This window comes from Polypterus senegalus, chromosome 2 (genome assembly GCF_016835505.1).
Source record: "Polypterus senegalus isolate Bchr_013 chromosome 2, ASM1683550v1, whole genome shotgun sequence".
Classification (NCBI taxonomy): domain Eukaryota; kingdom Metazoa; phylum Chordata; class Cladistia; order Polypteriformes; family Polypteridae; genus Polypterus; species Polypterus senegalus.
The window spans coordinates 162,754,735-162,769,885 of NC_053155.1; the positions used below are offsets into that span (position 1 = coordinate 162,754,735).

Consider the following 15,151-nt stretch of genomic DNA (forward strand, 5'->3'; position numbering starts at 1 on the left):
TGACCTTAATCCAATCTAAATGTTGTGGAAGGACCTGCAGCGAGCAGTTAATGTGAGGAAACCCACCAACATCCCAGAGTTGAAGCTGTTCTGTACGGAGGAATGGGCTAAAATTCCTCCAAGCCGGTGTGCAGGAATAATCAAATGTTACCTGAAACGTTTAGTTGCAGTTATTGCTGCAAAGGGGGGGTCACACCACATACTTTTGCCACTCAACAAAATATGTAATATTTGATCATTTTTTTTAATAAAAAATGACCAAGTATAATATTTTTGTCTCATTCGTTTAACTGGTTTATCTTTATCTACTTTTAGGACTTGAGTAAAAATCTGATGATGTTTTTGGTCATATTTTTGCAGAAATATAGAAAATTATAAAGGGTTCACAAACTTTCAGAAACAGCTGTATTATATCTTGTTACACTTGTTATAATTACATTTATACATTTACAATCACTTTTTATTTTTAAGAAAATAGAACACATCCACAGGCCTCATGTTAATAAAATATTCCCAATATTAGTTAACTCTCATCCTTTTAATTTTTCTTTATTTCTCTTTTATCTTGTTTATACTGTATATGGTACACATTTACTATATTTGTTTTCTGATGACTAAAATTGCAATTACTTGACTTTGTAAGAGCACTAAAGTTAGGTTCATATGAAGTGACAACGATTTGTAGACATTCATGAAGGTGGGTGCTTTTAAGGAAGGAACGAGTGTTTGTTTTATTACATTCATATGCGAAGAGCTTGACTTGCATGTGTACTTCGTAACAAACACTGTTAGAAGAAAAAACAGCCAACCTTTTAGTATCTGGGAAGTAGACCTGGTTCGGTTCTTTCCAAAAATTAGACACATCCCACAGATCGAAGCGCCTGTTTCAATTCAGATTATTCTTGCATGCTTATCAGTTCTAGTTGCAGGGAACATTACTCAAGTGACATAAGCACCTTGTTTGGCTTTTCATCGAAACTCTCATCCTACATCAATCGTAAGTGGCTCTTAGAAAAACGATAGGGGGAAAGTTATAGCTGAGAAACCTTGCAGTAAAGTTTGCCCTCAACTTGCCTAAAAACTCTGCCATTTTTACAGCAATTTGTCCAGATTCAAAGTTATTTATTAAATCACACAGTATTGGGAAATGAAGAATTTTCCTTGTAGTTAAATCATTTGAAAACAAGTCCAATTTCTTTTTAAATCTGTTACTTTCTTAACAAGATCGTTGTTTTGTCCTTTCCTTGCAAACCAAGATTAAGTCTATTTAAATGTGGGAAGATGTCACTCAAGAGGAACACTTCTGCCATGAACTTCTCATCCAGCATTTTGGATATAAATGCCTCCATGTTTTTAAGGTAACAGCTGCAGAGAAATGCACTTAAAAGGGTTTGTGAACATTGCCTTTACTTAGCCACCTAAAATCGTATGCACAAGTAAATTGTTGCGCTCAGCTGACATATCAGAGAGGAGTTGGAGAAACAAGCGATGTTGTAGGCTCAAAGTTGTTCTGATGAAACTCATCAGAAAATTGTCTTTTATTTGTAAATTCATTGTTGATTTTTGCATACAAAATGCTTTGATGTATCAGGAAATTAAGATTTCATCTACAGTGCAAGTTTAGCCAGGCGAGCTGACACAATCTGCACCCTACCCGTAAATCTGTTACTAGCAGATTTCACGTTGCAAATTTAGTCCATTTTCATTAAAAAAAATAAAAAATAAAACACTTTTCTGAAAAACGATTTTCCTGGTCGTCTGTCCCTCCAGTGTTATTAGAATGAGCAAGTCCCCGAGAAAGCACTCCTCATCTAAACATTTAATGTACAGACATAGCTGTGCAATGTTACCACCATTAGTGAATTCGTGAACAGATAGTAACATTACATCAGCCTTTTTCAACTTCTCTAAAAGGTTTTCTCAAACACTTGCTAGTACTTCAGCTCTTCTCATAGTTGTATCAGATATTAGCATTTTTTAATAGGATGAAATTATGCTCTTCCTTACTTTGTCATCTGTCACTACCTCCTCTATAGTAGCTAATATGCATTCTTTGGATAGTCACCGAGTCACTGAATGTTTTATTCTCTAACTCACCCCTGAGTATCCCTGCTACACAGAGGGAGGCTGATGTAGCCTTCTCCGGCTCAGAACATGATCGAATCACCATAGCTCATTACTAGGCTTTGCACTTTAAGTCTAAGAACATCCAAGACTGCTGGAATATTTGTGTTAAACTTTAAATGTCTTGTATTAAAATGCCTTTTCAAATTGTATTCTTTCATGACAGCAACAGATTTGTTACAGAGTAGACATACTGGTTTTGTTAAACCAGGTACAAATAGGTATTTCCCATTACAATTATCATTAAGCTGTCTATTTTCATTGTCAACTTTTCTCTTTTTTAAAGGTGAGAAAGACAAGTTTGCAGACATTTGTTGGCTGGAAAAGAGTAGTGGAATCGCAGTACATAGAGAAGCTTCAGAGTGAGCACACAATTGTCCATTAAATGCGATGTAATAGCAAGGGGAGGAGCAAAGAGATCAAACAGTTTTCTCTTTTGAGAAATTAGTGCATTGGTGCTCAGAAACAAGTTTATCTGTGGTGATAAATACATTTTAATGGGCCAGATATTTTTTTCCCCCCTTAAAGGCCGGTTGTGGCTCATGGGCTGCCAGTTGACGAGCCCTGCTCTAGGACAGCACTAACAAATGCCTATCAGAATGGGTAAATTGATTTCCATACATCAAGCACTGCACTCACTGACACACAGTTGGCGTTTCCGCATCACAGGTGAGCTCACATATTGTACTTCCCTTCACTGCACAAAATACTTTATGATGAATGCATTTATTTCAACTATCTAATCTATATACAGTTTTAAACAATTTCAACACAGTTATCAGTGAAAAAAAAAAGGGGGTCTCCTTTAGAAAGTGGGTAAATTTGATGTTGTTGATCTCAGAACATGGAAGAAGGGCACTTCTAATATATATACAATTTACTTATGTTGGTACAGGAAAAAGAAAAGGTGTTATGTTTCATTTGTTAACATGACCACTTATTTGAATGCTCGTCATCCCTGTTCCTTATTTTCAAAATTAAAAGTATAAAATGAAAAGAATATTACTTAAACCTGCTTATTATACAGCAGCAATATATGTTTGCACAATATTAAATTTCAAGGATGCTCCTATCATTTGGCTACCGATCTAAAATCAGCCAATTTTCACTACAACTGCCTCTATCAGTAACCGGTAAAATCGCAGACCACAAAAAATGATCTTTTCAGCTCCTGCTTTTCTAAGCTTTATGGTGCTGTAGTTACTGTGCTCCTTTTCTCAAGGTACTCTTGTGTCTTCTTGATAAACAACTTATTAACATTTGATACATTTGCGCCTTGTTTAAAGATTTGTACTGTATTTATTACTTGTTTGTGTGTGTCATAGAGTATATGTTTTGGTAAGTTACAAGTACTGCATAACTAAAATGTTAATCCATATTTAAAATCACACCTCAAGAATTATGTCTACCTGATACACCGAAGGAAAAAAAAAAACAACACTTGTATGAATATAATAAATGTATATTTTCACACCAACAAAAGCTGTAGTGCAATTAATGATCAAAAATTATTAAAACCTATAGGTGCATGTATATTTACATTTAAGCAGTGTTTATTCACCAAAATCAATCACTTGATTGTATGAGAATATGTACAATTTATAGAATTTTTTTGTTGTTAGAGAAATGGTGAAAATTACTTTTTTTTTATTAAGCTTTGTTTCAGATAGGTACATTAAAGAAAACATTAAACAATATTACAGCTTGTAATAATGAAAAGCATTTTATTTTATGCCATATGTATTAAGGACAAATATTTTTGTCCACGTTACTATTTAAAGTATATATCTTAAGATATATACTTTAGTATTTTATGGTCACTAAACAATAAGCCTAAAGAATTTCATTTTTTTAGTAAAAAATTAACAGTTAACATTTGTGGTCTATAGTTTCATTATAAAAAACACTTTAATATAGGATGTAAGGCTTCTATGTGCCTGGTTTTGTACCTTAATGTAAAAAGTTTTTAAAAGGATAAAAAAGAAGAAACCCTGAATTGGCTGATCCAGTAACATGAATCCTGTGATCAGTATCAGCCTTAAAAAACCTGACTAGAGGATCCCTAATAAATTTAAAAGAATCATAATAAATGTTATCTATTTACTAACCTTTATTTCATCTAACATGACATCAATAATTCCATCCCATCTGTACAATGATGCAATGTGGTTTAAAACAACATTATTAAAAAAATGCACCTTCTGTGTTTTAGTGATAGATTTTGAATGAACCACCTGGAAAAATAAAAGTTTATTAGAACTACACAAAAGAAAACTAGAACATTGTAAGCAACTCTATAACAAATCATGCAGGTTTAATTTCTCAGTTGCTTCAAATTTTTACAATCATAACTGTTGAAGACACAAACAATTATCAGTTCATGCCTATAATGTACATTATACAGTATAACTTTCTTAAACCTACTTATGATTGCAGGGTCCAGGACCTAGCCCAGTAGCATGGGTTAAAGGCAGAGCATACTCATACATACAACCATGCTCATTCTTATACATGGGCAACTTTGGAATCCACAATTAACCCCTCATAGTCTTAACCTAGTTTTTGAATGCAGACTGGAAAATCAGATTACCTGGAGGAAACCCCACACAGATAAGGGGAAAACATGAACACTCAGGAAAAACATCCTGGCATGGGATATGAATCCAGGAAACCTACTGCATCACCACCCCACCAACATATTGTTTTATTCAATAATCATTTAATAAATTGTTCTCCTATCCCCATCCATATGTTTAGGATGTGGATGGGAAACAGATTATCCAGTGGAAACTTACGTATGTAGATATAACAAGAACATGCAAGTACAGTGGTACCTCGGTATACGTCTGCTTTGGAATAAGTCCAACTTGGTATACGTCCTGTTTGGACACAAAAAATTTTGCTTGGTATACGACCTTATTTGGAATACGACTCGCGTGCTAACCTTGTTTACTCCTCTCGAGACAAAGCCACGACTGCCCACGAGCGTTAGTGTACAAGTTGCTAGCATTCAGTGAACAACCCACGCTATAACTCTCTGTGAACTTTCACGTGTGTGATATAGCGGGTCCACAGCTCCTGTCAAAGTCCAGCTTTAAAATAAATAATCACCGCGCTCGCAGCTTGGTGAGGGGGGCTTGGTGGTTATGTGGCTGAAGGTTGTCAGGGTGATTAGGGTTGTGGGCGTTTCTCACCAAAGTGCACTTGTGAGGGACCATCGCATTCATGATTGTTCCTGGGGCTGCTTATCTTGATAAACAGAAGCGCGAGTCAGCTAGAAGGGGAGTAAAAAGAAAAAAAAAGACGGGAGGTTGAGTGAGTGAGAGAGAGAGGGCTGCTTATCTTGATAAACAGAAGCACAAGTTGGCTTGAAGGGGAGTAAAAACAAAGAACGGATGCGAGAGAGAGAGCGCGAGCGAGACCACGCATGGATGAAGTGGCTGAAGCAGGCAGAGCGAAGGTCAGCTGCAAGTAGGGCGACTCCCCAGTTGGGAAGCAGGCACTGGGCTTCTTGGTTTTTTTTTTTTTTATAAAGAATGCTTCCTGCTTTTAACTTCGTTGTTTTTAAGAAGACTTTTTTCTATTGTTTTTAACCTCCACGTTTCACTTCTGATTTTATGGATTATTTATTGGAACTTTGGAGACTGCACTTTAATTTGAACTCCTTGTTTTGTTAATTGTTTTAATAAAAGCACTTTGCACTTTTTCACCATCCCCTTGCTTTGTTGTTACCGATGAGGTTAGCAGCGAGGCACATTACCGACGGTGTAGGATTCAAGGGCTCCCCGGCAGCAAATGGGAGCATACAGCAAAACTGCATCATCACAACGTGATTTTGTGTTTTTTTCATGTAAATTTGAATTGATTGTTGAAAAGTATGAAGGTGGCATGCGTATCCGGGACATGGCTGTTGCATACCGTTTGCCGAGAACGACGGTATCTATGACTGTGAAAAACAAAGATGTTATTAAAATGTAAAGTGAGGTAAAATTTTCATTTATTTCATCTAATTGTTTTTGTATTTATTTATTTTAGTATTAAGCAGTGTTTAAATTATTTTATACAACCCCATCAATGTATAATATGCCAATAGCAATAGGATTTTTTTCATGGGAACGGATTAATCATTTTCCCATTATTTCTTATGGGAAAAATTTGTTTGGTATACGTCCTGTTTGGTATAAGTCAAAGGGTCTGGAACGGATTAAGGACGTATACCGAGGTTCCACTGTATATGTTACATTTGTTGGATGGTTTAGGAGAGCATCCCAAATATAATTTGTTCAGATAGAAGGTATATTAATGGAATAAAAGAATTTCACTTCCACTAGAATTACAAAATGGTGGTCTCATAGACATGCTACACTTACTCGGTCAACATTTTAAATTTATAACAAATACATTTTTTAAGCACATGCAATACATACCTTTTTCTGTAGTGTAGATATAAGAAGTTTAACAGTTGACAATCGATCTTCCATCAGTCCAGTACTCAGAATATCAGGTAAGAAATCTGGCAGTATGATAAATTGTACATTACTGCACTACTTAATTAAAAAAATACATAACAGCTCTTTCAGTTTTAACCCAAAAATATATCTAGTCAGAGCTGCCTATGCATTCTATTTCAGTTTACTTCAGAGGACCATACAGCATGAACATGACTGAAAGCTGTTAAAACCAGAGTAATAGTGGCATCACTATGTTGGGTATCGACTGCATCGGACATCATCGTCAGAGGGGCTGAAACCCAAATGACTGTATGTTAAATTTTTGGGCAGTGTTTCATGTTGAAATGACAAAGGAGGAAACTCAATGAAACAATTAACTTTCCATGCACCATTAATAGTCGGAATTATCTTCTGCATTAAATAGCCAGGTGCACTGTTTAAAGTATGATCAACTTTCTGTTAAGGAGGTCTATTCATCCAGCAACCCAGGGGCCTGTGGGGGTCTTAATCTGGCCTTGGTTATTGCAGTGGGTGACAACAACCCTAGTGACGTCACTGTTAATAGTACTGATCATAAAAGAAATACTCCAAAGGAAAAGTGTAAATTTAGTGACATTCAGAAAAGCACAGCAGCATGATTTTTACTATTTAAGGCATTTAGAAATATTTCTGCTTTTGCTATAGATTTAAATGCTTAACTCACTTTTGCTGATTTCAATATATTTTGCCCTTTCTCTGTGCAGTGTTTCCGCTTCATTGTATCTTATTAATGACAATTAAAAATGAGCAGAGCAATCATGCTGGCAAACAACACTGAATAATCAAAGGCTGAAAATACTTTAGCATCAGACCCACCAATTAGTAAATAATGGATTAATTAAACAATTAGAAACACAAAATAATGGATTAATTAAACACCTAGAAAAGTAGAATAAAAATCAAGATGAAAAGATTGTTAAAAAGAAAAAAAAAAGTACATTATTCCCATATAACTGCTTGGTACATTTTAATTATATATACAGTGGTGTGAAAAACTATTTGCCCCCATTCTGATCTCTTATTCTTTTGCATGTTTGTCACACAAAATGTTTCTGATCATCAAACACATTTAACCAGTAGTCAAATATAACACAAGTAAACACAAAATGCAGTTTTTAAATGATGGTTTTTATTATTTAGGGAAAAAAAAATCCAAACCTACATGGCCCTGTGTGAAAAAGTAATTGCCCCTGAACCTAATAACTGGTTGGGCCACCCTTAGCAGCAATAACTGCAATCAAGCGCTTGTGATAACTTGCAATGAGTCTTTTACAGCGCTCTGGAGGAATTTTGGCCCACTCATCTTTGCAGAATTGTTGCAATTCAGCTTTATTTGAGGGGTTTCTAGCATGAACCGCCTTTTTAAGGTCATGCCATAGCATCTCAATTGGATTCAGGTCAGGACTTTGACTAGGCCACTCCAAAGTCTTCATTTTGGTTTTCTTCAGCCATTCAGAGGTGGATTTGCTGGTGTGTTTTGGGTCATTGTCCTGTTGCAGCACCCAAGATCGCTTCAGCTTGAGTTGACAAACAGATGGCCGGACATTCTCCTTCAGGATTTTTTGGTAGACAGTAGAACTCATGGTTCCATCTATCACAGCAAGCCTTCCAGGTCCTGAAGCAGCAAACAACCCCAGACCATCACACTACCACCACCATATTTTACTGTTGGTATGATGTTCTTTTTCTGAAATGCTGTGTTCCTTTTACGCCAGATGTAACTGGACATTTGCCTTCCAAAAAGTTCAACTTTTGTCTCATCAGTCCACAAGGTATTTGCCCAAAAGTCTTGGCAATCATTGAGATGTTTCTTAGCAAAATTGAGATGAGCCCTAATGTTCTTTTTGCTTAACAGTGGTTTGCATCTTGGAAATCTGCCATGCAGGCCGTTTTTGCCCAGTCTCTTTCTTATGGTGGAGTCGTGAACACTGACCTTAATTGAGGCAAATGAGGCCTGCAGTTCTTCAGACGTTGTCCTGGGGTCTTTTGTGACCTCTCAGATGAGTCGTCTCTGCGCTCTTGGGGTAATTTTGTTAGGCCGGCCACTCCTGGGAAGGTTCACCACTGTTCCATATTTTTGCCATTTGTGGATAATGGCTCTCACTGTGGTTTGCTGGAGTCCCAAAGCTTTAGAAATGGCTTTATAACCTTTACCAGACTGATAGATCTTAATTACTTCTGTTCTCATTTGTCCCTGAATTTCTTTGGATCTTGGCATGATGTCTAGCTTTTGAGGTGCTTTCGGTCTACTTCTCTGTGTCAGGCAGCTCCTATTTAAGTGATTTCTTGATTGAAACAGGTGTGGCAGTAATCAGGCCTAGGGGTGGCTACGGAAATTGAACTCAGGTGTGATACACCACAGTTAGGTTATTTTTTAAGGGGGCAATTACTTTTCCACACCACTGTATAAATAAATTAGATTATATATATATATATATATATATATATATATATATATATATATATATATATATATAGAGAGAGAGAGAGAGAGAGAGAGAGAGAGAGCGAGAGCGAGAGAGAGAGAGCGAGAAACAGCCCGGACATCGTTTTAAGTCACCACAAGCGCTTCATTTACACTATGTACAAATATACCACACAGCCCCGTGCCCCTGCACCAATCACTCCTATTCCGGGCCTCTCACAATTCCGCTCTTCACTGTCTCCACTCCTTATCTCCAGGCGTTGTCCTCTTCCACCCGACTCCAGCTCACTAATGGAGGAAGGTGGCCCCTTTTATGCTCATCCGGACGTGCTCCAGGTGCCTCCCAATGAACTGCCGGTTGAAGTGCCGGTTCCCTTGCAATCCTTCCGCCAGCACTTCCGGGGCTTTTCAGGCATCTCGGTGCTCCCTGGCAGTGACCACGGGCACCTATAGAGTTGAGCTTCCATGCTCCCCATACCAACCAGGGCGGCTGCCCTCTCGTGGTCCGGAGGAGGTGTAGTCCCTCTTCCGGTCGTCCCGGGTAGGTACCACCCCCAGCTGCTCGCCACAATACTATATATATTTTTTTTAACCAAACTTAGTTTTCTAATTTCTATATTGTTCCCAAAACACAGAACTTGGGAAATAACACATCACTTAATTAGCCCAGGAGTCCAATTAAAAACAGAAGCTGGTTAGAACAACAACCTGCAGCCACAGGACCGAGGTTGGGAAACACCGCTTTAGATGATATTCAACTACATTGCTGAGGCAAGTGAAATAAATGAAACAAAATAAAATAATAAATATGAAGAAATCTCAAACAGAAAACACAATCAGTTTACATCTTACTTTTACTAAAGATTTTTATTTTTTATTTTTGATAGAATTGAGAAAATTAAACCAACCTTTGAGATCCAGAACTTGTTTTATAACATTGCTGTCACCAGAAATTAGAAATGAAAGAGCAAACTGAATATATGCAACTCGGACATCTGTTTTTCCCTGCAATAAGAAAAAGGAGTAAGTTTTGTCATAGGAGCCATTCAGTTAAATTTCATTTAAATAAATGAAAGAAAAGCTTCCAATATGAAAATATTCACTACTTTCCTCTCATAGAAATCATAAATGTAGACAGGAAAGAACGTTCTCCGTCTTTCTGTAGGCATTTCTCCTCAGTCAAGTATACTAAAAAGGGGTATAACTACCATGAAAGGTTTTATATAACATTACTGACTGTTTAATGCATTTAAATACTAATACGAATTGGATAAGCAGGAACTTATATATAAATTAAAATGTAAGAATTTAATGTTTCTGTGTGCATAAAAAAATCCAATGACAGGATAAAAACAAATTAAATATGATATCTGTCTCATTTACCTAGAACAATAGTCATAGAAAAAGGCACCATATACAATTATTAATCAAAGAATGCTGAATACAGTCAAGAAAACCTCAGTATACAAAGTCTGATTACTTAAAACTGTGTGTTCTGAACGATTTCATATAATTTCCTTTGTACTGGGCTCAATCTGATTATACTCTGCTCATAAGAATGCCGACATTTCAGATCTACTTTTAACAGAAAAATAAGCTCAATATAAATATTTTCTTCTCTGATGAGGGGGTGTGCCTGAATGACCATCTTTTTATTGCACTAATGCCTATATAACAATGGAGTGCCACGATAGGCTAGTCAAGAATTCCATATGTTCTTCCCTGCCAAAAGAAATGGGTCCATTACATTGTGCATACTGCTCCAGTAGATCAACAAAGGATGCCATTATCTTGATCCTTTATACAGTACTGGTCCACCTGGATGACGAGAGGCACCTATGTGCGAGTGCTACTTATAGACTACAGCTATGCATTAAACACAATAAATCCCTCAAAGCTCAGGACTCAGGCGCCGACGCAAGTGGCAGCCTTTCCAGCAGCTCTGTGTATGACATTATCTTTAAAGTCTTTATCTTTCTACCTTTTCCTCCATTTTTCTTTATTTCACGGTTACCTCCTACCACTTTCTTTTATGTGGACTCATTCCCTGGACACTTTTTACTACTTGGAGATGGATTTTTACACACCGAGACTCTTCTATTCAAGTAGTCAACTTCAAGCGCTGAGAACAAATGCCCACACCGGTGTGGTTCCCTATTTACCTGACGAGGTAAGAAGGCGGTATCGGGGTAGCAGAGCCGGTGCTAAAATAAAAGCCAAGAGTCTAGCAAGAAAGTGGCACTACAAACCTTCGGTGCCATCTCTGATCCTGGGAAATGTAAAAACAATACCAAATAAGATTGACAAACTAGCTGCACTGGTGAAAAATGTCAGGATCTAAAGAGAATGCAGTTTGCCGTTTAGTGAAACGTGGCTAACAACTAACATCCCAGATGCTAACATGGAGCTACCCGGGTTTAGCACAGTTAGAGCGGACAGAGACGCAAGTACCTGCAGGAAGCAGAAATGAGGAGGTCTCGCACTCTATGTAAATACAAGATGGTGCAACTCTGGACATGTAAACGTTAAAATCTCCACTTGCTACAGGGACATCGAACTGTTGGCCATAAGTTTGTCTCCCTATTACTTGCCCAGAGAGTTTGGACACATCATTGTTGTCATTGTTTACATACCACCTCAAGCGAACACAGAGATAGCGAGTGACGTCATCCATTCCGCAGTTGCTAAATTACAAACGCAGCACCCTGAGGTGCTTGTGCTAATCGCTGGAGACTTTAACCATGTAACGCTGGACAAAACATTACCTGCCTTCTCCCAGTATGTGGATTGTAACACCCGGGGAAATAGGACTATTGACCTACTGTATGCAAACGTCAAAGAAGCATACAGTGCCACCCCGCTGCCTGCGCTTGGAAAAACAGATCATAACCTGGTTCTGCTTCAGCCTCACTACAATCCAAGAGTTAGGGAGCAACCTACAACCACAGGCTCATTAAGGAAGTGGTCCCCCGAGGCACAGCAGCCTCTGAGAGACTGCTCTGGAACTACGGACTGGGATATCCTGCAGGGATCACATAGTGAGAACATTGAGGGGGTTGTTGACTGCACTACTGATTACACCAACTTCTGTATGGACATTGTAGTTACAGTAAGAACAGTACGCTGCTATGCTAACAACAAGCCATGGATTACAAGTGACATCAAAGGCCTTTTGAACCAGAAGGGCTTTTAAAGGCGGTGATCAGCATGAGCTCAAGCGCGTGCAGAAGGAACTCCGAGTCCAGCTCAAGGCAGCGAAGGAGGAGTACAGGAGAAAGCTGGAGCAGAAATTGCAGAATAACAGCATGAAGGAAGTGTGGGATGGGATGAAGATCATCACTGGCTGCAGCTCGAAGCGGGGTGCCACCATCAAGAGAGACAGAGAGCAAACCAGATGAACAACTTCTTTAACAGGTTTGACCACCCTATCCCACGCACACCTCGGAGTACTGCATCCTCCAACCATCCTTCTGCTGATACCAGCATAGGAGAGACATTCCCACGAACAAATTACAGCAGCGCAGGTGAGCTGAGAGCTGAGAAGACTTCGTGCCAGCAAAGCAGCGGGTCCCAGATGGAGTATCACCACGACTGCTGAAGGCCTGTGTGCTGGAGCTGGGGAGTCCTCTACAGCGCATCTTCAACCTGAGCCTGGAACAAAGGAGAGTCCCGAGGCTTTGTATCACCCCAGTCCCAAAGGTATCATGTCCTAGTGAGCTGAATGACTTCCGGCCTGCCGCTCTGAAGTCACATGTGATGAAGACCATAGAGCAGCTGCTGCTTCACCACCTGAGGCCACAAGTCCGCCGCACCCTCAACCCTCTGCAGTTCGCATAACAGGAGAAGGTGGGAGCGGAGGATGCCATCATCTATACGCTACACCGATCCCTCTCCCACTTGGACAGAGGCAGTGGTGCAGTAAGAATTAGGTTTTTGGACTTCTCTAGCACCTTCAATACCATCCAACCTCTGCTCCTTAGGGAGAAGCGGACAGAGATGGGAGTACATTCATACCTGGTGGCATGGATCGTGGACTATCTTACAGACAGACCTCAGCATATCAGCATATGCGTATCAGGAGCTGCAGGTCTGACATTGTGGTCAGCAACACAGGAGCGCCGCAGGGGACTGTACTTTCTCCGGTTCTGTTCAGCCTATATACATTAGAATTCCAATACAAATTGGAGTCCTGCCACGTGCAAAAGTTCACTGACAACACTGCTATCATGGGCAGGAGGAGGAGTATAGGAAGCTAATCAAGGACTTTGTTAAATGGTGCGACTCAAACCACTTACACCTGAACACCAGCAAGACCAAGGAACTGGTGATGGATTTTAGGAGGCCCAGGCCCCTCATGGACCCCGTGACCATCAGAGGAGACTGTGTACAGAGGGTACAGACCTATAAATACCTGGGAGTGCAGCTGGATGACAAATTGGACTGGACTGCCAATACTGATGCTCTGTGTAAGAAAGGTCAGAGCCGACTATACTGCCTTAGAAGGCTGGCGTCCTTCAACATCTGCAATAAGATGCTGCAGATGTTCAACCAGACGGTTGTGGCGAGTGCCCTCTTCTACATAGTGGTGTGCTGGGGAGGCAGCATAAGGAAGAAAGACGCCTCACACCTAGACAAACATGTGAGGAAGGCAGGCTCTATTGCAGGAATGAAGCTCGACAGTTTAACATCCATGGCGACGGGCGCTGAACAGGCTCCTGTCATTCATGGAGATTCCAGTGCATCCACTTAACAGTGTCATCTCCAGACAGAGGAGCAACATCAGCGACAGACTGCTGTCACTGTCCTGCTCCACTGACAGACTGAGGAGATCGTTCCTCCCCCACACTATGCGACTCTTCAATTCCACCCGGGGGAGTAAATGCTAACATTACTCAAAGTTATTGTCTGCTTTTTTATTTTTATTTTTTTCATTTTTATTACTATTTAATTTAATATTGTTTCTTTGTATCAGTATACTGCTGCTGGATTATGTGAATTTCCCCTTGGGATTAATAGAGTATCCATCTATCTAATAAATAATAATCTATACTAATAAAAGGCAAAGCCCTCACTGACTGACTCACTCACTCACTCACTCACCACTAATTCCCCAACTTCCCGTGTAGGTTGAAGGCTGAAATTTGGCAGGCTCATTCCTTGCAACTTACTTACAAAAGTTAAGCAGGTTTCATTTTGAAATTCTACGCGTAATGGTCATAACGGTTGACAACATTCGCCATGTTAAACTTTCTTATTTATGGCCCCATCTTCACGAAATTCGGTAGGCGGCTTCCCTGCGCTAACCGAAACCGATGTACGCACTGATTTTGGTGGTATGACGCCACTGTTGGGCGCCATATTGAACTTTCCAACGTCACAATTCTCCAACTTCCAGTGAAGGTAGAAGGCTGAAATTTGGCAGGCTCATTCCTAAGAGCTTACTTACAAAAGTCAAGCAGGTTTAATTTCGAAATTCTACGCGTAACGGTCATACTGGTCGACAATGTCCGTCATGTTGAACTTTCTTATTTATGGCCCCACCTTCACGAAATTTGGTAGCCGGCTTCCCTGCACTAACCAAAACTAATATGCATACTTATTTCTGTGGTATGACGTCACTGTTGTCCGCCATATTGAACTTTCCAATGGTCTTTGTTACTTATGGGCCTATCTTCAAGAAATTTGGTAAGCGGGTTCCCAATGCTAACTGAATCCTACTTACGTACATATATATGTCCATAGCCTGCAGCTCAGTCGCCGTGTGAGGTGGCATTGGGTCCCCCATCCCAACGCCTCCCACGTCGTTGGCTGGCTGCCTATATAAGGCCATCCGTCGCTCCGGTCTCTTCATTCCCTTCCTAGCTTCGCCACGGGATTCACATCTCCCTGCTTATAACTGCAGCCTTTTTATTTAATCCACAGCTTCTCGGCTGTTTTATTGTTCGTTTATTATGATTATAGTTATTATGTAGGTAACTTAGACTTACTTTACATTGTTCAGGTACCCATTTCCTTTATTGTTCCAACCGTACCCCCAGTAACATGTCTATGAAGGTGATCACCATCGATCAAAGAACTGTCACTTACCGAGTGGTTTTCATGTTACATATTG

The 15,151-nt window shown here is 39.5% G+C and overlaps 1 protein-coding gene across 1 annotated transcript in view; it reads right to left on the reverse strand.

Moving 5' to 3' along the window:
• urb1 (URB1 ribosome biogenesis homolog) overlaps window positions 1–15,151 on the reverse strand; it is a 323,342-nt gene that overhangs the window by 260,632 nt on the left and 47,559 nt on the right. Inside the window, exons 5-7 of the mRNA XM_039744916.1 lie at window positions 9,948–10,044; window positions 6,552–6,637; window positions 4,233–4,358 (exon numbers count right to left, since the gene is read on the reverse strand). Of these exons, the coding sequence (XP_039600850.1) occupies window positions 4,233–4,358; window positions 6,552–6,637; window positions 9,948–10,044 (309 nt within the window). The remainder of the gene's footprint in view (window positions 1–4,232; window positions 4,359–6,551; window positions 6,638–9,947; window positions 10,045–15,151) is intronic.